At 45.5% G+C, this 23,720-nt stretch overlaps 1 protein-coding gene across 6 annotated transcripts in view; it reads right to left on the bottom strand.

The window, feature by feature from the left end:
* Positions 1-1,231: 1,231 nt before the first annotated feature.
* Positions 1,232-23,720, bottom strand: part of si:ch211-250c4.3 (uncharacterized protein LOC100535981 homolog) — a 29,400-nt gene continuing 6,911 nt past the window's right edge. Inside the window, exons 2-8 of one of the 6 annotated variants that reach the window (XR_009790841.1) lie at positions 19,603-20,309; positions 12,440-12,601; positions 7,148-7,292; positions 5,419-5,588; positions 5,122-5,189; positions 4,737-4,855; positions 1,232-3,792 (exon numbers count right to left, since the gene is read on the bottom strand). Coding sequence is in view for 5 of the 6 variants with exons in the window: in XM_061790241.1 (XP_061646225.1) it covers positions 3,696-3,792; positions 4,737-4,858; positions 5,419-5,588; positions 7,148-7,292; positions 12,440-12,601; positions 19,603-20,309 (1,403 nt within the window). In the remaining variant the exon portion in view is untranslated. Of the gene's footprint in view, positions 3,793-4,736; positions 4,859-5,121; positions 5,190-5,418; positions 5,589-7,147; positions 7,293-12,439; positions 12,602-19,602; positions 20,310-23,720 lie in introns of all 6 variants that reach the window. The other 5 variants (XM_061790241.1, XM_061790242.1, XM_061790244.1 and 2 more) reach the window with 5 other exon arrangements.

Genomic DNA, 23,720 nt, shown 5'->3' with positions numbered 1-23,720 from the left:
TCTCTGGTCTGATGAGACCAAGATAGAAATTGTTGGCCTTAATTCTAAGTGGCATGTGTGGAGAAAACCAGACACTGCTCATCACCTGTCCAATACATTCCCAACGGTGAAGCATGGTGGTGGCAGCATCATGCTATGGGGGTGTTTTGCAGCTGCAGGGACAGGACGACTGGTTGCAATCGAAGGAAAGATGAATGCGGCCAAGTACAGGGATATACTGGATGAAAACCTTCTCCAGAGTCCTCAGGACCTCAGACTGAGCTGAAGGTTCACCTTCCAACAAGACAATGACCCTAAGCACACAGCTAAAATACCGAAGGAGTGGCTTCAGAACAACTCCGTGACTGTTCTTGAATAGCCCAGCCACAGCCCTGACTTAAACCCAATTGAGTATCTCTGGAGAGACCTGAAAATGGCTGTCCACCAATGTTCACCATACGACCTGACAGAACTGGAGAGGATCTGCAAGGAGGAATGGCAGAGGATCCCCAAATCCAGGTGTGAAAAACTTGTTGCATCATTCCCAAAAAGACTCCTGGCTGCCTTAGCTCAAAAGGGTGCTTCTACTAAATACTGAGCAAAGGGTCTGAATACTTACAGCTGTGTGATATTTCAGTTTTGCTTTTTTAATAAATATGCAAACATTTCAACAATTCTGTTTTTTTTCTGTCAATATGGGGTGGTGTGTGTATATTAGTATGGGGAAAAAATATTTAAATAATTTTATCAAATGGCTGTAATATAAATAAAGTGAAAAATTTAAGGGGCTCTGAATACTTTCCTTACATATGTAAATATCATTTCATCAATTATTTTACGAACATACCACAGCTGGATGTACTTCAACAGTGCTGATAGACTACATAGTCCATCAGGTTGAGAGACTGCAAGCCCTATCGCAGACGAATAAGCCATATGTAATTTCTTTTTCAGTCGCAAGTTGTAAAATGTGAACAGTCCTTTTCAAAGCTGAAATTAGTAAAAACATATCTCAGGACTTCAATCTCGCAGGAACGACCGACCAACTCATCCAACTTTGCGTTTATGGACCTTGCTTTTTGTGCTTGGTTGGTCATGATGGATTTCCACAAAGATATGTTTTTTTCCGAAGTGTCTTTATTACAAGGAAACATTACATTTAGGAGGAAATTATTTGATGAGAGGTATGTCAACAAAACTTTTACAAAAAGACAACAACACAGAGGGAAAAAAAAACAACATACACATACCGTATTTGGAAAATGCATTTAATGTCGATGTAATATGCATACTGCAACATACAATATCAAGAAAAGTTGTCAGACAGATATACAAAAATCATAGGAATATTTTATTTCCTTACAATATTAATTAAAATACAGAAAAGAAAAGAACACACAGCTGCATTTAACCATGTGAGAGACAAAATGGGCAGCACGGTGGACGACTGGTTGGAGCGTCTGCCTCACAGTTCTGAGGACCTGGGTTCAATCCCCGGCCCCGCCTGCGTGGCTTTTCTCCGGGCACTCCGGTTTCCTCCCACATCCCAAAAACATGCATGCTAGGTTAATAGACGACTCTAAATTGCCCGTAGGTGTGAATGTGAGTGCGGATGGTTGTTTGTTTGTTTGTGACCGCGACCCTGGTGAGGGGAAGCGGCTCAGAAAATGGATGGATGGATGGATGGATGGATGGATAGATAGAGACAAAATGAGATAAAACCAAAATGGGAAAGACATGTTGGCATTAGAAGTGTAAAAAAGATTACTTTATAACTTTTTTCTAAGAAACCATGTTTACCTTTTGAATAATAACAACTGTCAATAATTAAAATACTCAATCGAGTTTCAAAAATAAATTTTGTGCGGTACGTCTTTACCGTTATTGATCCAATTATATGAAAATGCCCCATAAAATAAAATCAAGTTCCATTTTTCCTTTTTGCGTTACGTTTGACTGAATGAACATATTTTGATTTGAAATGAGCCTTTTTCTTGATTTATTGATCAAGAGTTTTATTTATTGAAATCTTGTATTATCACTTTCATACCCGTATTGTTGCATAGTTCAACGTGCATCATTTGGCCCGTTGTTCATGAGATACAAATGGCCAAGTTTTGCAGATGTGCGAAGACAAAACATGAAGGATATCTCGAGGGAATGCGAGTACGATTAAGATTCCAACAGGAATGGAATGGGGAAAAAAAAAAGTATAAAGACAGGACACTTTCTTTCCCTAAATTTGAAGTCACAGTCTTTATAGTTTGACCATCACACTCACATACTGTGCAGCTACAGCACAGCTCATTCTGGAATCTTCCTGTTAATTCCCTAATTATATCGTCTTCTTCGCTGCTCCCATTTTCTGTTCCCAGTCCTGAATCATCTGCCATGCGCTCCATCCTAATCCATATTTAGGGTAGAGCATTCCCAGATTCACGTAGTCGCAAATTTTGTGGGGGGGGGGGGGAACCTATCCTCGGTTATTTGAGAAAACCCTGGTTTATTCAAAATATATTTTTTCCCTATCCCTGCTTATTTACATTTATTTTACCCAATCCCCTGCTTATTGCAATTTTTTTTCAGGGGGAAAAAAAATGTTTCCCCCCTGAAAAAAAACAAATCAGAATTTTTTTTCATGGCAATTCTAATGAACGCTAATTATTCACAGATTTTTGCTGTTCACGATCGGGTCCAGTCCCTATCCCCGATACAGTTGAGAGTGGATCGTGGTCATCCACTGTACACAACAAATTGATGGATAACTAGTTTTGAAAACCACTATAATAGTTTGTTCAAGTACTATTTTTAAAAAGGGTGTTTGGTAATAATAATAATAATTAAAAAAAAAACGCTTGGAGTATCTCATTATTAAAAGGGGATAAAATTTGCAATAATGGTACAGATTTTACCAAGAAATGTGAAGTAGAAATTGACTTGCTTTAGCGGACCACATAAAATGATGTGGCGGGCCGGATTTGGACCCCAGTACTTTGCTCTCTGTGTACTAAAGGGTTGCATATGCAAAAATGGTCGCAAACTTTATTGCTCGCACAAACAGATGCTGAAGTTGATCCACTAACTGGGTGTGCGTGAATATTTTGGAAATACAAACAAACGCTATCACGACATAACGTCTATTGAGCAATGCAATTTTGGAGCTTGTGAATGATCAAAGCAGGGCTGACTTTGGAGCCAGTCACAAGAAGGAGTCATGCCATATCAGCAATGACAAAGCTCCTTTCAATTTTCTGGGTCATTTGAGGTGCTCATGTCTCCCAAAGTGTGCTGTCCCAAGTTTAAATGTAATGTTACACACGTATAGCGCATTACTAATTAATACTGTACTGTATGCGTGTATATGAGGTGCGGATATGATTGTTGTCCACTTGGGGTCACTGTCTTCACATGACACAGTGTTCCAGTTGACAGTTGAAATAGGTTTTTTTTGTCCACTTTGACAAAGGAAGCCTGTCGTGCGTGTTTATTCCTCAGTCAGCATCATAATATGCTTGCAGTTTGCTGATCCTTGAGACAGAATTGCACAATACTGTTTATGTTTCATTTGTGTTGCAATTATGAGGCGGTCCTTGGAAAAATATCTCGCAAGTAACCAAAATTTTAACAATCCCCTGCTTTTGATGATGCTTCTAAAGACCTTTAAAGTGCGTGGAACTGGTACATAAAGTTGTCAACAGTTTGCACTACCTCGTAATTTATTGTAGCCAAGGGACGTACAATTTGTTAGGGTGTCCCAAGACAATCATGGAGTTCCTGTTTCTGTCAGCGGGTTCCTTTCGTCCCAGATCAGGCCTGTAAAAATACAAGCAATCACAAAGTAAATTAAGTAAAACTCAAAAGTTCACAGTAATTATTACCGATCAGTTTTCTATGCCACTCATCCTGTTCAGGATCTCTGCTGAGCTGGAGCCAATTCCATCTGACTTCAGGCGTAAGGAAAACTACACCCGAGACGGGTCTCCAGTCAATACTGTATCGTTGACAGATGATTTACAATCACACTCATATTCACACCCTCGCTGAGTGGAAACAACCCACACTGCCTGCACCGACATCAGGCGAGTGTACCACTACACCGTCAGTCACTGTTATTTTTTATTTATTTATTTAGATAGATAGATAGCTAGATAGCTAGATAGCTAGATAGCTAGATAGCTAGATAGCTAGATAGATAGATAGATAGATAACCAACATTTTAGATAGATAGATCATTAGACTTGACACCGATCTGATCGGCTTGATCGGTATCGGACGATAATTAGCATTTTATGCAGATCGGGCCGATCGGCTTTCATGTCACAATTCGCCGACCCGATCAACGTCATCAATCGGCTCCGCAAAAGACATTTAGTCCGCGTCGCCGTCGCATATGAACCCAAAAGCCTTTTTTTTTTTTTTTTTTTTTTTTTTTTTTTTTTTTAGGCTTGTCACGTGTCTTGCGGCGTAGTACTGACGGCCAATAAAGTTTTTTTTTTTTTTTTTTCAAATCTTTTCAATGAAAAAACACGTCGTCGGTCTGGGACTATTTTGTGGCATCTCAGACAAGCAACACGCGAGTTATTTGCAGCCTGTGCACAACTGAAGCGCGTTGTGCGGAACGTTATCGAAATGCTTCAACACAACAAATTTGATCAGGCACCTGACGAATGTAGACAAGGAGGAGCAAAAGAAAACAGATGCAAAGTCTGGACAATATATATAGTATTCCTATGAATCAGTACAAGAGGGTGGCTGACCTGTAGAGTTGAGGACATGACATCTTCAGTGAGGATGTGCTCAATCCCAGTTTGCTCTTGTTCCGCATATTCGTTCTCTTCACCAGGTCCTTGACTCTGCCCCATGTGTCGTAATCACTCTGCTGATTGACAGGAGCGTAACGTTAAATACAAAACTACAAGCCAAAGGAACATATGGGCCAATCAACTTGGTAATGTAATTATTTGTAACTATTGAGACAATTTTACTTCAACTTGCGTAAACTGATATAAATTCAGATTTGTACACGGAGAACTGATAAAACCATGCCATCCTTGATCATTTTGTTTTTATTGCCTTCAATATTATTATTATTATTATTCATACATATTTTATGACACATTTGAACCACATTTGTTAACTTACGTAAACTCAATACAGTCAAAATGGTTGGCATGCATCTCATTATAAGGCAGTAGAAACGTGTGGTTTACCTAAAAAAAAAAGCATGATTAAACATCACACTGGGACAGACTAATGTTTGAATTCCAATGCTTTCAAAAACACATTTTTTGATAGTTTTTTTTTTTTTTTTTTTTTTTTAAACTCTTAAAACTGCAAAACTCTCGCACTGTAACAAAAACAAATGCCCGCAGTCTCTCCAAATTAAAAAAAAAATACTGACACCCGTGCAGGGGCCTTCAACATGCGCAGATGACTTACCGGCCGACGAGGGATGGAAAGCTCTTCGGTGCTTTCACAGAGGAAGGCATCCCCCTCGTGGTAACTCATGCGGTTGAGACGTCTCTTCCGCAGAGGGATCGGTGTCCAACCGTTGCAACTCACATCTGCAACTGAGAGCAGGATCAAGATGGAGTAAAGTGGTAAAGTATCTGGATGCAAGAAACAGGAGAACTCTTATCAGCACCTAAACACTAATTTGAGGCGTTGCAGAGCATATTTATCACACTTTAATAGCAAAAGCAAACTTGGGGGAGTTAAAAAGAGTGATGAATGACTAATTTGACGTTAGTATTTTCCCAGTCCTGCAGATACACGGAAACCATAATCTCTTAAGAATTCAAGTATACGGTCTCCGTTAAGCACGACACACAAACGAAAACCTCCCACATTAATGATTGATTGCTCGTGCAGGAAATTCTGTTTTATACTATACCAAACAAAATATATATCGGCCTTCTATTTCGCTTCATGAAAATTGAATTGTGACCCGGTGGATGTACAGTACATATGTGTTGCATTATTTATTCACTGCTTTTACTCAGCACGACAACACACCCCTGGCTTGCCAAACTTTGAGCTAAATGACAAATTTTCTGCCTTTCTGAGAAGCAACTGAGACGCTCCACAGGCCGCGGGACAGTATATGTTCCTGTCATGACGTGGATGCCAGGAATTCTTCCTCTTGCCCCTTGCCTTAGTTATAATTTCCCCGCAAAACCGCCTAGATGTCAGCCGACAGCCGCCTCGGGCGGCATGAGGTGCTCTGAAAACACCGCAGTAAAATTTGGGGATGATGAGCACATTCCCACATGACTCATATCAACTGGAACTGGTGTCTAATGGCAAGGTCAACATGGGAACTGAAAAGCAGACGGGTTGCTGTCGGGTCACGATTTCAAAATGCAATACTTTCTTATCGCGCACACCTCAGATCCATTACAGGAAAGTATCAACACGGAAATCGAAACAATATGGTCGTCTAGGAATGTTTATCAAGTGGCTGAAAGTTATTAAGTCTCAATTTTTTTACATGATGATGATGAAGAGGCTGTTTTAGTGAGGTTTTAGAATTAAATTGATGAAGCTATCAACATCTTTCAAAACTTCACCGTTTATTTTTGTTTCCAGCATTCGGCATAGAATGACTTACTTCGCATTTGTAGAACACTCAAGAGAAGAGGATAACGCACAGAAATAGAACTTAAACTGTATTATTGAAATGTGATATACATTACCTTATCAAAAGGCTGCTGTTTTATTTTTATAATTGCAGGGTGCGTTTTATTACACATTTTATTACAAGAGGATTGTTTGTATGACTGAGGAGTGGTTTTGAGGGGAGTGACAGAAAAGAAAAAAAAACAAGGCCAGGAGACTCGTCATGAAAACAGTGGCTACCCACTCCCCCGCCCCCCGACTGACAGAGATTGTCCATAACCCATGTGTTCGTGTGGCACCCATGTGGTGCCCAAATCATGGAAAAGGTTCTGGCAGCAGAATACTAAAATACAACGAGTACAGTACTTGTTCTTTAAAAGTCTAAGGCAGATTAACGGTGGCAATACTTTAGGAAAATAACAAGCAAGGCTATGTAATTTACTGCACCTAAAAACAGTTTGATTACAAACTTGAACTGGCATTAAAATGCTCTGCACACAATAAATTTTTTCACTCTTCCAAAAAATGTCAATGAAATTGTATTCCTTACTACTGTTGGAAGACAGGAGTGGGTGCCGCGAGACCTCTGGAATGGTGGACAGATCAGCGAGCGTTCCGCTACGTGACAAAACGTCATCCATGTCTTCAAAGGCCAGAGTGGCTGCGCCACAGCTGCAATGGTGTTGGAAGAAGTCCTGTGATGAAATAGAAGCGAGAATATACGTTTGTACAAGTAGCATGTTATTCGAGGTTTACGTCGTTGATTGGAATGTACGAAGGAAATGTGCTTGGACTCATGAGTACGCAGAGTTTCATACATCTGGATATTTTTGTGCGTACGACGTTTTCTGGATTTGAGCGTACGCCATGTTTTAGTAGGAAATCCATGCAAGTCTTTGTACATGAGGCCCCTGGTCTTTGGGGTGGTCTTTGGGGAGCTCTGGCCCTCCGAGGCTTGCGGGATCCGTCCGGGATGCCGGCAGTTGCTCGTTGAGGCCCCGCCGACCAATCGTGGCTAGGGAAAGCGATCGGAGCCGCACGGTCGACTTCTTGGTGTGAGTTTAGAGTTAAATACCCCATGGGCGGGGCGTAGGAAGAGGGAGTGCTGACTTGGAGACGACCACGCCCACCAACCTGAATCTTGTCAACAAATTTGAGTAAATAGGTTTTAAAACAATATTAAATCTCAAACACTCCCAACTTTGTACTCTCACGCATAGAATCATTGTTTAAAATTTGGTGAAAATGGGGACAGACACCGAGGCATACATTTGGAATATTTCTACAGAGTTTGCCAGATATAAAAAGGGACATTTTATGTTTTACAAACATGAAAGACACGTCCACAAGTTCTGGCGCTTGGAGTTCCTCTCGACGCCACTGGGTGGAGCCTCACGCGCATGGCTGAATATTAACCACATAGTCACAATGCAGCCTTATGGGGGGCACAAGTCTGTGCAAACTGTAGGCTTGTCCCAAGCCCGGATAAATGCAGAGGGTTGCGTCAGGAAGGGCATCCGGCTTAAAACTTTGCCAAACAAATATGAGCGTTCAACCAAAGAATTCCATATCGGATCGGTCGGGATAACAACGTCCGCCACCGGTGCCGTCAACCTGCCGGGCGCCGTTGGAAATTCAGCTACTGTGGGTCGAAGTCAAAGAAGAAGAAGAGCTGGAAGGCGGATTCTTCGGCAGAAAGAGAAGAGGAAAGCACAGAGCCTAGAACTGAATGTGGGGACCTTGAATGTTGGGACTATGACAGGAAAATCTCAGGAGTTGGTTGACATGATGATTAGGAGAAAGGTTGATATATTGTGTGTCCAGGAGACCAGGTGGAAAGGCAGTAAGGCTAGAAGTTTAGGGGGAGGGTTTAAATTATTTTACCATGGTGTAGATGGGAAGAGAAATGGAGTCAGGGTTATTTTAAAAGAAGAGTTGGCTAAGAATGTCTTGGAGGTGAAAAGAGTATCAGATCGAGTGATGAGGCTGAAACTTGAAATTGAGGGTGTTGTGTGTAATGTGATTAGTGGCTATGCCCCACAGGTAGGCTGTGACCAAGAGGTGAAAGAGAAATTCTGGAAGGAGCTAGACAAAGTAGTTCTGAGCATCCCAGACAGAGAGAGAGTCGTGATTGGTGCAGATTGTAATGGACATGTTGGTGAAGGAAATAGGGGTGATGAAGAAGTGATGGGTAAGTACGGCATCCAGGAAAGGAACTTGGAGGGACAGATGGTGGTAGACTTTGCAACAAGGATGCAAATGGCTGTAGTGAACACTTTTTTCCAGAAGAGGCACGAACATAGGGTGACCTACAAGAGTGGAGGTAGAAGCACACATCTTGTGCAGATGATGTAATCTGAAGGAGGTTACCAACTGTAAGGTAGTGGTAGGGGAGAGTGTGGCGAGACAGCATAGGATGGTGGTGTGTAAGATGACTCTGCTGGTGGGGAGGAAGATTAGGAAGGCAAAGGCAGAGAAGAGAACTAGGGGTGGAAGCTGAGACAGGACGAGTGTTGTGCAGCTTTTCAGGAAGAGGTGAGACAGGCTCTCGGTGGACGGGAGGAGCTTCCAGAAGACTGGACCACTGCAGCCAAAGTGATCAGAGAGGCAGGCAGGAGAGTACTTGGTGTATCTTCTGGCAGGAAAGTAGAGAAGGAGACTTGGTGGGGGAACCTCACAGTACAGGAAATCATACAAGGAAAAAGGTTAGCTAAGAAGAAGTGGGACACTGAGAGGACCGAGGAGAGGCGAAACGAATACATTGATTAAGGATAGAGATGGAAATATGTTGACTGGTGCCAGCAGTGTGTTAGCTAGATGGAAAGAATACTTCAAGGATTTGATGAATGAGGAAAATGAGAGAGAAGGGAGAGTAGAAGAGGCAAGTGTGGTGGACCAGGAAGTGGCAATGATTAGTAAGGGGGAAGTTAGAAAGGCATTAAAGAGGATGAAAAATGGAAAGGCAGTTGGTCCTGATGACATTCCTGTGGAGGTATGGAAGCATCTAGGAGAGGTGGCTGTGGAGGTTTTGACCAGCTTGTTCAATAGAAATCTAGTGCGTGAGAAGATGCCTGAGGAATGGAGGAAAAGTGTACTGGTGCCCATTTTTAAGAAGAAAGGTGATGTGCAGAGCTGTGGGAACTATAGAGGAATGAAGTTAATGAGCCACACAATTAAGTTATGGGAAAGAGTAGTGGAGGCTAGACTCAGGACAGAAGTGAGTATTTGCGAGCAACAGTATGGTTTCATGCCTAGAAAGCATACCACAGATGCATTATTTGCCTTGAGGATGTTGATGGAAAAGTACAGAGAAGGTCAGAAGGAGCTACATTGTGTCTGTCGATCTAGAGAAAGCCTATGACAGAGTACCCAGAGAGGAACTGTGGTACTGCATGCGGAAGTCTGGCTTGGCAGAGAAGTATGTTAGAATAATACAGGACATGTACGAGGGGAGCAAAACAGCGGTGAGGTGTGCTGTAGGTGTGACAGACGAATTTAAGGTGGAGGTGGGACTGCATCACGGATCAGCCCTGAACCCCTTCCTGTTTGCAGTGGTGATGGATAGGCTGACAGATGAGATTAGACTGGAATCCCCGTGGACCATGATGTTTGCAGATGACATTGTGATCTGCAGTGAAAGCAGGGAGCAGCTGGAGGAACAGTTAGAAAGATGGAGGCATGCACTGGAAAGAAGAGGAATGAAGATTAGCCGAGGTAAAACAGAATATATGTGCATGAATGGCAGGGGTGGAGGGGGAAGAGTGAGTCGACAGGGAGAAGAGATAGCAAGGGTGGAGGACTTTAAATAATTGGGGTCAACCGTCCAGAGCAATGGGGAGTGTGGTCAGGAAGTGAAGAAATGGGTCCAAGCAGGTTGGAACGGGTGGAGGAAGGTGTCAGGTGTGTTATGTGACAGAAGAGTCTCTGCTAGGATGAAGGGCAAAGTTTATAAAACAGTGGTGAGGCCAGCCATGATGTACGGATTAGAGACAGTGGCACTGAAGAGACCACAGGAAGCAGAGCTGGGGGTGGCAGAAATGAAGATGTTGAGGTTCGCTCTCGGAGTGACCAGGTTGGATAAAATTAGAAATGAGCTCATCAGAGGGACAGCCAAGGTTCGATGTTTTGGAGACAAAGTTAGAGAGAGCAGACTTCGATGGTTTGGACACGTCCAGAGGAGAAATAATATATTGGTAGAAGGATGATGAGGATGGAGCTGCCAGGCAAGAGAGCTAGAGGAAGACCAAAGAGAAGGTTGATGGATGTCGTGAGGGAAGACATGAAGGCAGTTGGTGTTCGAGAGGAGGATGCAGGAGAAAAGGATGGAAAAGGATGACGCGCTGTGGCGACCCCTAACGGGACAAGCCGAAAGGAAAAGAAGAAGTCTTCCCCAACCATTTGGTCTTTTGTTTATGTATTATTGCATGTGCGACCCATTTTTCGACTTCATCTTCGACGTCCAGATAGGGCGCCGTTGCGCCAATTCAAGGTGATCACTAGTGTCATTTGACTCCAATTCACCAATCAGACGGCACAAGGCAGTCACATGACCGCATACGAAGCCTTCGCAGGACAATCAAAGTGACTCATTTTGAGGAAATAGGCGCGGGTGTTTACTTGACAAACAACAGCTTAATGATGCAGTGTAGTTTTGCGTCGACCCAAACGTGGCTCTTTCAGCCCAGTTCTAACTTGAGAAAACACCTTGCGGTAAGTTGCACATGTTGTTTTGGCATTGCATCTGGCAACATTAGCCCTATTTTAATTGTCATAAGTCACTGTACAACATGCTTCTTTGGAGAAACGTGCCATTCTCTCTCTCATGTGCACACACACACACACACACGCACACAATCACACAATCAATAAGTCTGGTCAGCAAACAGCTTCTTCATTCAATCATTTCAGTGAATAACACAAATAATGTTTCTGTAAGTAACAGTACTTTTGCTTGAGTAAAATATTTGGCTACTCCAGCCACCTCTGATTCTGCTGCTGGTCAACTTCAGCACCCCATCACGCATGTATAGGTTACATACAACAGCGAGCCGGTAAATGGGGCTTAGATTACTTTTTATATCATCAATTATCATAAGAATAAAAAAAGTTCACAGTTTTGTCGTACGTCTGTTTCGTTATGACACTTAAAAGGTTCATTTTGTCTGTTTTAGTTGAAATACCTCTGCTTCTTAAGAGTGAAGTTTCACCCACAGTGCTGCCGTGGTTCAGATGGCCTGTTGAGGATCAACAGCTGTATTGTATAATCGCTACATATATCCCATATCCAGTGTCATAATCTTTTTTTTCCCTTTTGGATTTGCCTTTGCATTGTGTTTCCATCTGATTTGAGTTTGTTATCTGGAGTTTTGTTTTTTCCTGTCCCCTTTTTGCACGTTTCCTGTCTGACGGTCATGCTGTGGCCTCTATGCACACAAAACCTCCACTTTGGGTGTCAGGTGGCATATTAACTTCCGGTCAGCATGTAAAGCAGAGTGACAATATAAGGGCCTATCTCACTGGCCTGGAGACTAGTTGGCGACATGATGGGGATCGAGTCTCCGCTGGTTGCAAAGAAGTCTCCTGGAGACTACCCAGGTCGCCAGGGAGTCAGTTAAATTTCATCCGAGTCCTTTTGGAGACTTTTTCAAGTCAAGTTCTGATTTGCATTATAAGTTTAAAATAACCTTAATCAGACAGCGTGATTTACTAGTAGCTGATTTAAATGGTTGTGTTCAGGCTCCTGCACTTTGGTTTGATTGTTTTTGCACTGACTTTTGAGGTGAATTTCAAGTCAACATTGAATACAAATTCTTGCAAGAAAAAACAATAAACATTGAAGAACCTCTTTCGTCTTTGTCATTCTGCCGTCCTTCTGCAAGCAACAGATCTGCCTCTGAAGACGAAGGTTGTTCTCCTGCAGCTGGCCAATTTTCTCGATGAGTTGGCAGATGTGCTCCAAGTACCCAAGTCCTGACCCCAAAGGATTGGAGCTTGATTGCTGTGTCTGGATGAGCATAACATAATACAGTATACAGTATGTCCAGAATTATGACAGAAGCGTTTTGATGGCTAACAAAAGCCTTTTTATTTTTTTTAGGGGAATTATAATCAGGTGTTATGCGACTCTGGATGCATAAATTCAATCTGGCATTGAGTATATGAGCGCACAGGGGCTCCATTAGCTAGTAAAAACAAATTAATATTTGAGCCAAATTTAAACCCTTAGCCCTATAACTTCCCCAGCAAAAGCAGGATATGAACTTCGCTTGGGGTCTTTGCTGTCCCCCTTTGACGTTCCTTTCCCATGATGCTGACACTGACAATCCTGTCCAGCTACTGGAAACTACAATGGAAACACTGCGCAAACAATAGGCCAGCGGTTATAACAGGTTTGGGGACTGACATCATGCATTTCCTGCGATGGACAAACTCTTCTGATAATTACACAGACACATGCGTTCCCACACAGCACTGTGTTTTATATATATATAATTGAAATGGTGGCAGGTGTGTGCCGACTCCCATTTAACATGAGTTTGAATGTGTCTGGTTAATTCTGAACACAGCCATATCCCCAGTTATGAAGGTGTGCACACTTGTGCAATCACATTACCTTAATTTTTTTTTTTTTTTTTTTCAGTTTTACTTTTTATAGGTCACACTTTGGTGGAATAAAGGTTGAATATCACTGCCATAGACTATGCATATTCTTGCCAAATGATTTTGGGTTCAGTTCCCCCTTAACTAATAATTGGTGGACAGCCCAGACACGTCTCAAGTTATGTTACTGCCAGTGCAAATGTTATCAGAATCAGAGTCATATTTGCTGATTTTGGGGGTGTGGTGGGGGGTGGGACCTATCATCCACTGGAAAACTATTTTTGTGCTCAGGCCAAAGCCCTGTTATTTTGTATTTTTCTACATTTGTTGTAATGTTGAGTAAAAATAGTTTTTATATTTTTCAATGTTCTTTTTCATTCATTCTTTATTTACGCTAGTACTTAATGTGTTAATAAAATGTTGAATGTTGTTTATTTTTCAGAACAGGCGGTTTAAAAATAATATTTAAAAAAATGATAATCGAGATCGGATGACATGAAAATATATTTAGCGATAATTTTTTTTTTGCCATATATAGGTTTATATAACTATAAACGTTTTTTATTTGGATATTTTTGCTCTTTCTGGCCGGGCTCAGTCCCTATTCCCGCGAAAGAGGGGCTCTATGTGATCGACAAGACTCCTTTTGTTATTATAGGGAAAGCCTGGGGACCAAAAAAAAAACCTCCCAATTCGTCCTTACCATTACTTTGATCAAAGCAGACACTACAGCCTATTTTGTCAAAATCTCTTGTGCAAATAAAGACAAAAAGGCGCATTGTTGGAGGGTCAATGCTTTTGCCACAAAAGTCAATTGATGGTGAATTTTCAGTCAAGAAGAGAAAATCCTATCTTTCTGGCCTGGACTACAGAGTCCCATTCATGAAGAAGGAATTACATTATTAGTGTACGACAGTGATGACAAGCGATGACCAAGTCGGTGGGTGCCAGGCCACCTTATTGCCTGTCAACAATTACAATGTGTTCCAAATTATGAGGCATATGCTGCTTTTGCTCTTTTCCCAAATAGCCATTCACAGTGCCTGCAGTTTCTAAAATTAAACTGTCACCTACAGTATACTGTAATGTAAGATTTTACTGAACCACCAGTTACTCCATAACAGTGTTCACAATTATTCTCCACGACAGTTAAAAATGGTTGTAAATAGCTCTGACTCTAAACTCTGTAAAGTGTACTGTAGGTGGATCGTAATCTATCTAAGCAGTTTCAAATAGTTGGCATGTTTTGTGCATTGTTTCTTTGCATTGAAAAAGTAGCGAGTACCTTGAAGGTAGTAATTACAGTATCTGCGGAAAAATCAGCAGTCTGCGGGTATAGTAGATGAATAGGTGCTGCATGACAAGAAGGCTTATAACAGTGGTGCACTCTTACATGAGCATGCGCATTGTCCCGCCTTCAAGGCACCTTGACTTCATAAGGACTTTGATCAGGATAATGTACTCCGCAATTGACCGGTGACTGCAGTTCAGGGCGTTAAAACCCCGAGCCTGCGTGGTTGACTTGGTATTCATTGAATAGTGTTTCTGCTGGGGGTTGGATGTAGCGTTGGTGTGGTGGTTGTCTGGGACTGTTTCATCACGTCAGGTGGTTTGTGGGTTCGGGTTTTGGCTTGGCTTCCTGTTTAGAGGTTGTGGCCTTTTGCTTTGGGGGGTGCGCGCTGGGGCTCGCCATTTTACGCGTGGGGGTGCGGCTTGTGTTGGTTTTGTCCCAGGTCACTGTGGTGTGGGGTTGCTGCGGTGGGGTTTTGGCTCGGTTTTTATCCATCCATCCATCCATTCTCTACCGCTTATCCGGGTCGGGTCGCGGGGGCAGTAGCTTCAGCAGGGACGCCCAGACTACCCTCTCCCCAGCCACTTCATCCAGCTCTTCCGGGGGGATCCCGAGGCGTTCCCAGGCCAGCCGAAGGATGTAGTCTCTCCAGCGCGTCCTGGGTCGTCCCCGGGGTCTCCTCCCGGTGGGACATGCCCGGAACACCTCACCAGGGAGGCGTCCGGGAGGCATCTGAATCAGATGCCCCAGCCACCTCATCTGGCTCCTCTCAATGCGGAGGAGTAGCGGCTCTACTCTGAGATCCTCCCGGATGACCGAGCTTCTCACCCTATCTCTAAGGGAGAGCCCGGACACCCTGCGGAGGAAACTCATTTCGGCCGCTTGTATCCGGGATCTTGTTCTTTCGGTCACGACCCACAGCTCATGACCATAGGTGAGGGTAGGAACGAAGATCGACCGGTAAATTGAGAGCTTCGCCTTTCGGCTTAGCTCTTTCTTTACCACAACGGACCGATACAAAGTCCGCATCACTGCAGACGCTGCATCGATCCGCCTGTCGATCTCCCGTTCCATTCTTCCCTCACTCGTGAACAAGACCCCAAGATACTTGAATTCCTCCACTTGGGGCAGGATCTCATCCCCGACCTGGAGATGGCATGCCACCCTTTCCCGACTGAGGACCATGGTCTCAGATTTGGAGGTGCTGATTCTCATCCCAGCCGCTTCACACTCGGCTGCGAACTGCTCCAATGAGAGTTGGAGGTCACGGCTTGATGAAGCCAACAGAACCACATCATCTGCAAAAAGCAGAGATGCAATACTGAGGCCACCAAACCGGACCCCCTCTACGCCTCGGCTGCGCCTAGAAATTCTGTCCATAAAAGTTATGAACAGAATCGGCGACAAAGGGCAGCCTTGGCGGAGTCCAACCCTCACCGGGAACGAGTTCGACTTACTGCCGGATATGCGGACCAAACTCTGACTCCGGTCGTACAGGGACCGAACAGCCCGTATCAGGGGGTTCGGTACCCCATACTCCCGAAGCACTCTCCACAGGACTCCCCGAGGGACACGGTCGAACGCCTTCTCCAAGTCCACAAAACACATGTAGACTGGTTGGGCGAACTCCCATGCACCCTCGAGGACCCTGCCGAGGGTGTAGAGCTGGTCCACTGTTCCACGGCCAGGACGAAAACCACACTGCTCCTCCTGAATCTGAGATTCGACTTCCCGACGGACCCTCCTCTCCAGCACCCCTGAATAGACCTTACCAAGGAGGCTGAGCAGTGTGATCCCCCTGTAGTTGGAACACACCCTCCGGTCCCCCTTCTTAAAAAGGGGGACCACCACCCCAGTCTGCCAATCCAGAGGCACTGTCCCCGATGTCCACGCGATGTTGCAGAGGCGTGTCAACCAGGACAGCCCCACAACATCCAGAGCCTTTAGGAACTCCGGGCGAATCTCATCCACCCCCGGGGCCCTGCCACCGAGGAGCTTTTTAACTACCTCGGTGACCTCAAACCCAGAGATAGGAGAGCCCGCCTCAGAGAAGCCACACTCTGCTTCCCCATGGGAAGGCGTGTCGGTGGAATTGAGGAGGTCTTCGAAGTATTCTCCCCACCGACTCACAACGTCCCGAGTCGAGGTCAGCAGTGCCCCATCCCCACTATACACAGTGTTGGTGGTGCACTGCTTTCCTCTCCTGAGACATCGGATGGTGGACCAGAATTTCCTCGAAGCCGTCCGGAAGTCTTTCTCCATGGCCTCACCGAACTCCTCCCATGCCCGGGTTTTTGCTTCAGCGACCACCAGAGCTGCATTCCGCTTGGCCAGCCGGTACCCATCAGCTGCCTCAGGAGTCCCACAGGCCAAAAAGGCCCGATAGGACTCCTTCTTCAGCTTGACGGCATCCCTCACCGTTGGTGTCCACCAACGGGTTCGCGGATTGCCGCCACGACAGGCACCGACCACCTTACGGCCACAGCTCCGGTCGGCCGCCTCAGCAATGGAGGCGCGGAACATGGTCCACTCGGACTCGATGTCCCCCGCCTCCCCCGGAACATGAGCAAAGTTCTGTCGGAGGTGGGAGTTGAAACTCCTTCTGACAGGGGATTCTGCCAGACGTTCCCAGCAGACCCTCACAATACGTTTGGGCCTGCCACGTCGGACCGGCATCTTCCCCCACCATCGGAGCCAACTCACCACCAGGTGGTGATCAGTTGACAGCTCCGCCCCTCTCTTCACCCGAGTGTCCAAGACATGCGGCCGCAAGTCCGATGACACGACCACAAAGTCGATCATCGAACTGCGACCTAGGGTGTCCTGGTGCCAAGTGCACGTGTGGACACCCTTATGCTTGAACATGGTGTTCGTTATGGACAATCCGTGACGAGCACAGAAGTCCAATAACAGAACACCGCTCGGGTTCTGATCGGGGGGGCCGTTCCTCCCAATCGCGCCCTTCCAGGTCTCACTGTCATTGCCCACGTGAGCATTGAAGTCCCCCAACAGAACAATGGAGTCCCCAGCGGGAGCGCTCTCCAGCACAACCTCCAAGGACTCCAAAAAGGGTGGGTACTCTGAACTGCTGTTTGGTGCATAGGCACAAACAAAAGTCAGGACCCGTCCCCCCACCCGAAGGTGGAGGGAGGCTACCCTCTCGTCCACCGCGGTGAACCCCAACGTACAGGCGCCGAGCCGGGGGGCAATAAGTATACCCACACCTGGTCGGCGCCTCTCACCATGGGCAACTCCAGAGTGGAAGAGAGTCCAACCCCTCTCGAGAGGACTGGTACCAGAGCCCCAGGTGTGTGTGGAGGCGAGTCCGACTATATCGAGTCGGAACTTCTCGACCTCACACACCAGGTCGGGCTCCTTCCCTGCCAGAGAGGTGACATTCCACGTCCCTAGAGCCAGCTTCTGTAGCCGGGGATCGGATCGCCAAGGTCCCCGCCTTCGGCCACCGCCCGGCTCACACTGCACCCGACCCCTATGGCCCCTCCCACAGGTGGTGAGCCCATGGGAAGGGGGACCCACGTTACCCTTTCGGGCTGTGCCCGGCCGGACCCCATGGGTGCAGGCCCGGCCACCAGGCGCTCGCCTTCGAGCCCCACCACCAGGCCTGGCTCCAGCGGGGGGCCCCGGTGGCCCGCGTCCGGGCAAGGGAAAACGAAGTCCATTGTTTGTCGTCATCATTAGGGGTCTTTGAGCCGTGCTTTGTCTGGTCCCTCACCTAGGACCTGTTTGTCATGGGTGACCCTGCCAGGGGCATAAAGCCCCAGACAACTTAGCTCCTAGGATCACTGGGACACACAAACCCCTCCACCACGACAAGGTGACGGCTCAAGGAGGGAGGCTCGGTTTTTAGCTTTATTTTTTTTATTTATTCATTTTTTTACCGTCGTCAGCGCTTGCGATGGTTTGGGGACTGGAGTGGGCGCTGGGGACCGTTGGTGCGAGGGTGCCACCAGCTGTTTCCCTTGTTGGCAGTCTCTGTGTTGGTATGAATGTGTTTTGTGGTTTCGCTCGCCCGGTTGATTGAGTTGGCTTAGCTGGGGCTCGGGGCGCTGCACGTCGTGGGGGACTCCTTTGTGCGGTATGGTCTTGTTCCAGGTGTTGCGCTGGGGCGGCTGGTCATTGATTTTGGCGGGGTTGGGTGCACTTTTGTTCACCGCTGCCACTGTTGGGCACGGGCGCGTCTTCATGCACTCTTCTTCTTTGTTGGTTTTTGACGCTTCTTCAGGGTGGGCGGAATGTGTACGTCGGGGCTGGGGCCGGAATATTTGGGTCTGGGCAGGTCCAGGAGGGCCGGGGCGTTGGTCCCGGTTCCAGTCGGTTCTCGATTTTCGATGCCCAACCCTACTCACGACGGGTGCTTAACTTGGGCTCGCTTTGGTGGGCTATGACCAGGTTTTTTTTGGTTGGCGGCTGACTCCTGCATTGGGCCCTGTTGGTACTCCGAGGGTGATGGGGGTGGTGGCAGCGGTCAGGCTCGCTGGGTGATTGGGTTCGGGCATGGGGGGGCGGTGGTTCGGTGCTCGTGCAACCTCCCCTTGGGACTAGTCGGGGCACTTCGGTCGAGCTCGGGACCTTCCTGGGTCCCGGGTTGTCGGTGGCGTCCCCCTGGTTGGGTCCCCTGCTGGACGGGCTCACTGACTCCCCCCACCCCACCATCAGAATAATATGAGAAACAAGTATCTTACAGTGTGCCAAAGCATCATGACATGACATCATGAAAAAGGGCCTCTTAGTCCTGGCACATACACAAGTGCGATCGGGCTGCTTTTGTTCCGATTTTGCCCCTTCCCGATCAAGGACTTATAAAATCATCCTCAGGTCTGAGGTGTGTTAAAAGTGGATTTCCCCGTTTTAGGGTCCGAAACAAGTCAGGCCGACAATCTTAAAGAATAAACACATTCAATATTTACCATAAAAATTCTGTGTGTGGGGAAAGCCGCCTTCTCCCGAGTCATGGCGCTGTGAATCGGATGGATGGATGGATGGGTGGATAAGTGTGTTTTGTTGTGTGCTTTGTGATCTGCAGGGAACCACTGCAATTATTCTAACCTAGAGGGATGAATAACTACCATGTAACTGCATCACACTGAACTTACCTCACTGAGTATGCAGCATTTGTCCATGTACTTGACAAAGCTGTCGCAAGTGCCACTCCCCTTTAAAGACTCGATGTCATTGTCTGCCTTGTTATTATAGGTTTCTGATAATGATTGTTTCCCGGGCTTGAAGTTCTCCTCCTTCTCGAGCTTTTCAATCATTTCCTCATCGCTCCCGGGGTTCATTGGAGACACACTAGACGGATCCATTTCCAGATCAGTTCTAGAGGCTGGAGAGCTGATCTCAACCTCTGGCTGTGAGAGGTCGGTGGTCTGTCTATGTCTTATTTTCTCGTCAGACTGTGTTGGTGGGTTGGAGTTTGAATTAGATGAGTCACGGGATGACTCACGACTGTGGACAGCAAAGTTCTGGTCAGAGCCCGTTGGCGTAGATGTAGAGTTACCACTCGACAACTCCACTCCAGAGTCCTCTGACTCAAACTTGTAGAACGTTGTCAGCTGAGAGCCTGAGAAAATGTCTGACAGGTAGTCTGCATTTGTGTGGGTTTGATGCTGTCCTGACTTGTCATCAGTGTGGGAAACCGACAAAGATTCTTTGGAGTGCTGTGAGAACTTCTGTTCTGAAGCTGCTGGGAGGGTGGAATGGAAGTTTTCCACCTCTGAAAGCCTCTCATTGAAGTTGCTGTATAGCTTCATTTTTGTCAACACAACTGCACTGTCCAGTACTGTGTCTCGGGCTCCTTTGCCTGCAAAGAAGGAGTAAAGAATAAAACATTGATTCAGATTGCAAGAAGTAAACAAGTCCTTTTTTAAAATAACATAATATAGTTGTCCATTTAGTTATGAATACAACCTGGAACACACAAAAAATTAAGTCATCGTCAAAGCTGCACAATGTAGAGACTGTGGCTGAGAGGATGACAAAGTACCATATCAGGGCCACCTTGGACAACTCCTCCCACCCTCTCTACGACCAGCAACGGTATTCCATCCAGGAACATTAACTAAGTGCTTCAGGCACTCCATTGTGTCCACCGCCATCCGACTTGACAGCATTGTGCACCACAACTTGTCACTGTACTCCCCTCACCACTAAACTAAACTCAACTAAATGCCTGAAGACTTGATGCCTGTTGTTAAAAAATATCAAAAAGATGTCCCTTTTTTTTCTTTTAATGCTACATGTTGAAAACTTTTTGTTTGTGATTTAAATGTTGTTTTGTCTTTATTTTACTTTCCTGTAATCTAAACTAAAATAAGTTAGCAAGTGCTAACATTTTGGCTAACACTGGTAGTGTTTGTTCCAACATTCAAACATGCTTCACATGAAATAAAAACTTTCGCGTAAACTTTCAGGATACACGAAATGAATCATTTTCATTGAATCAAAGCTGAGACATTAAATGTGATGGATAACTTCAATTCTTTAAGCTACGCAGTGTTCATTTTTCTCAGTGTATACAGAACAAATGTCACTTTATCACAGTTAAATAAAATAAAAAGCAAGTGACCGTTATTTGACCAAATGTGTCTATTCATCCATCCATCCATTTTCTGTATCGCTCTATCCTCACAAGGGTCGCAGGCGTGCTGGAGCCTTTCTTCGGGCGAGCGGCAGGGTACACCCTGAACTGGTGGCCAGCCAATCGCAGGGCACATATAAACAAACAACCATTCGTACTCACATTCACACCTACAGGCAATTTAGAGTTGTCAATTAACCTGCCGTGCATGTTTTTGGGATGTGGGAGGAAACCGGAGGACCCGGAGAAAACCCACCCAGGCACGGGGAGAACATGCAAACTCCACACAGGCGGGGCCGGGATTTGAACACCGGTCCTCAGAACTGTGAGGCAAACCAGTCACCTCAGTCTATTCAATTATTATTTTTTTTTTTTTTTAATTGACTGTGTGCTGCTTTACTCATACTGCTGTAACACTTGAATTTGTCCCACTTCCAGGAGTAGTAGTAGCCTAGTAGCTAGTGATATGGGCAGGCTGTGATTAAAAAATAATCATAATTTAAAAAAAAATTAATGCTGAATGTTAAATTCCCGTGATAGGAATATGGGCACCAAATGAGTAAAACCCTCAAGAAACCTCCTCACAGACACACTCAAAAAACCTGTATGCACTCGTCTGAGAAGTTGTTGTTTCATCCATCTATCAATCCAGTTTCATCCACTTGCAGGTCCTACTGATGCATGTCGGGGTCTTTCCTGGGACCGGCTCCCGGTGGGATGTGCCCAGAACATCTCACCAGTGTGGTGTCCAGGAGGCGTCCTAACCAGATCCCCAAGTCACCTTATCTAGCTCCTCTCTGTGTGGAGGATCAATATCTCTGCTCTGTGGCTGAGCCTCTCCACGGCAGACTGATTCCACGTCACTGCTGAAGCTAAATGGATCCATCTGTCAATCTCCTGCTCCTTTCTTACCTCACTTGTGAGCAACACCCCAAGATACTTTAACTCCTCCACTTGTGGGGTAAGATCTAATTTCATCCCAGACCCAGAGAGGGCATTCCTCCCTTTTCTGGTTGAGGACCATGGTCTCAAATATCTAGATGCTCCTTCTCATCCAAGGGCAGTGGCGTAATTAGGCCTTCAGGGGGCTGAAGCCTACCCGAAGTATTATCTAACCCGACCCTAAATTATCCATCCATCTTTTCTCAGGACCGCTTGTACTCACTAGACTTGCAGGTGCCCTGGAGCCTATCCCAGGTCGCCAGTCAATCAAAGGGGGAAAAAAAAACAAAACAAAAAAAACATTCAAACTCACATTTACACCTACGGACAATTTAGAGTCTTCAGTTAACCTACCATGAATGTTTTGGGAATGTGGGAGGAAATGTGAGTTCCTGGAGAAAACGCAGACAGGCACAGGGAGAACATGCAAACTCCCCGTTTGAACCCACAAACTCTGAACTGTTAGGCTGATAACCAGTTGTCCACCATGCCGGCCTATTGAAGACAGGTGGTAAGAAATTGCCATGGCTAACACACTCTCACTGGAAATGCAATACTCCTTATAGCCAAATATTACCAGTTTTAACATAAGGCTGTCACACCACTGTGTTTTGCTCATAAATTTGTAAATCCGATCCTAATGTCAGTGCCTCACCAGCCACGAATCTCACCGACCGCATGTCACTGACCTCAACAATAGGGCAGATTGTGTGACTTCCTACAGGGGGAATTTGAAATCCCGCCAAGGCAAATATGAGATTAAAAGTTCTTTGAAGTGGTAAATCTGACACTTTTATCCTCTCTGAAGGGAACTTTGGAGGAGGGAGAACTTGAAGAGAAATGGAGCTCATAAGCCTTCTTTACACAGCCTTGTCAAGACGGACTGTTGTGCTCGTGCTTAGTATGAAATGTACCAAGACAGAGTGGGAGTGGGGCATGGGAGGTGCAGTGGAAACACAGGCCCCACATACACAGCACTCGGCGGCAATGTTGTGATGTTATTCAACCTTGTTCTGTAAATGCTATATTGTGCAAAACCCACCATTTCCACCAAGTAGTGGAGTTCTGTTTAATTCGGTATAGGATTTGGTAAGTTTTTTTCCACTGTCAGCATGGAAAAAAAAAACGATGTTACTTGAAGTCTTGTTTCCATTAATGCATTACACAAATCCATGTTTCAGATTTTAACACCAGACGTTGTTTACTGTCACATGGATGCAAAGCCATACTAATATGAGCCCTTCGTACATTTTCGATACCCCGGGTGAGCCTAGCCGTACGATTCACATACGGAGTTAAAAAAATCTGAGCCACAATAGAGTTTACATTCTAAACAGTTCTGCACTGAAATGAGCACGATGGGGAGCGTGTTGTTGTTTAACAGAGCTGAATCAACATCTGTGGAAAAGTGATAACTGACATGGAAGGCAGCATGAAACCACCAGTTACACAACATGATTATGATTGCTGCAGTTTTGCGCAACAATGGAAAGCACAGAAATATACAGTTTGATTGGATCTGTCTAAGTCAATACTATCAATAACAACAGAATGTCGCTCTATATGATTGTGATAATGACTAGTGGGTGTTGCTCTGCACCTGAATAAACTGCAAAAATGTCAAAATACTGAAAACCCATCATCAGCAGAAATCCCCCCCCCCCCCCAAAGAAACATTGTTTTGATTTGCAA

The sequence above is a fragment of the Phyllopteryx taeniolatus genome, chromosome 11 (genome assembly GCF_024500385.1).
Source record: "Phyllopteryx taeniolatus isolate TA_2022b chromosome 11, UOR_Ptae_1.2, whole genome shotgun sequence".
In the NCBI taxonomy this organism is placed as follows: domain Eukaryota; kingdom Metazoa; phylum Chordata; class Actinopteri; order Syngnathiformes; family Syngnathidae; genus Phyllopteryx; species Phyllopteryx taeniolatus.
The sequence above is the reverse complement of the archived record's forward strand: the minus strand, read 5'-3'. Positions and strand labels throughout refer to the sequence as shown.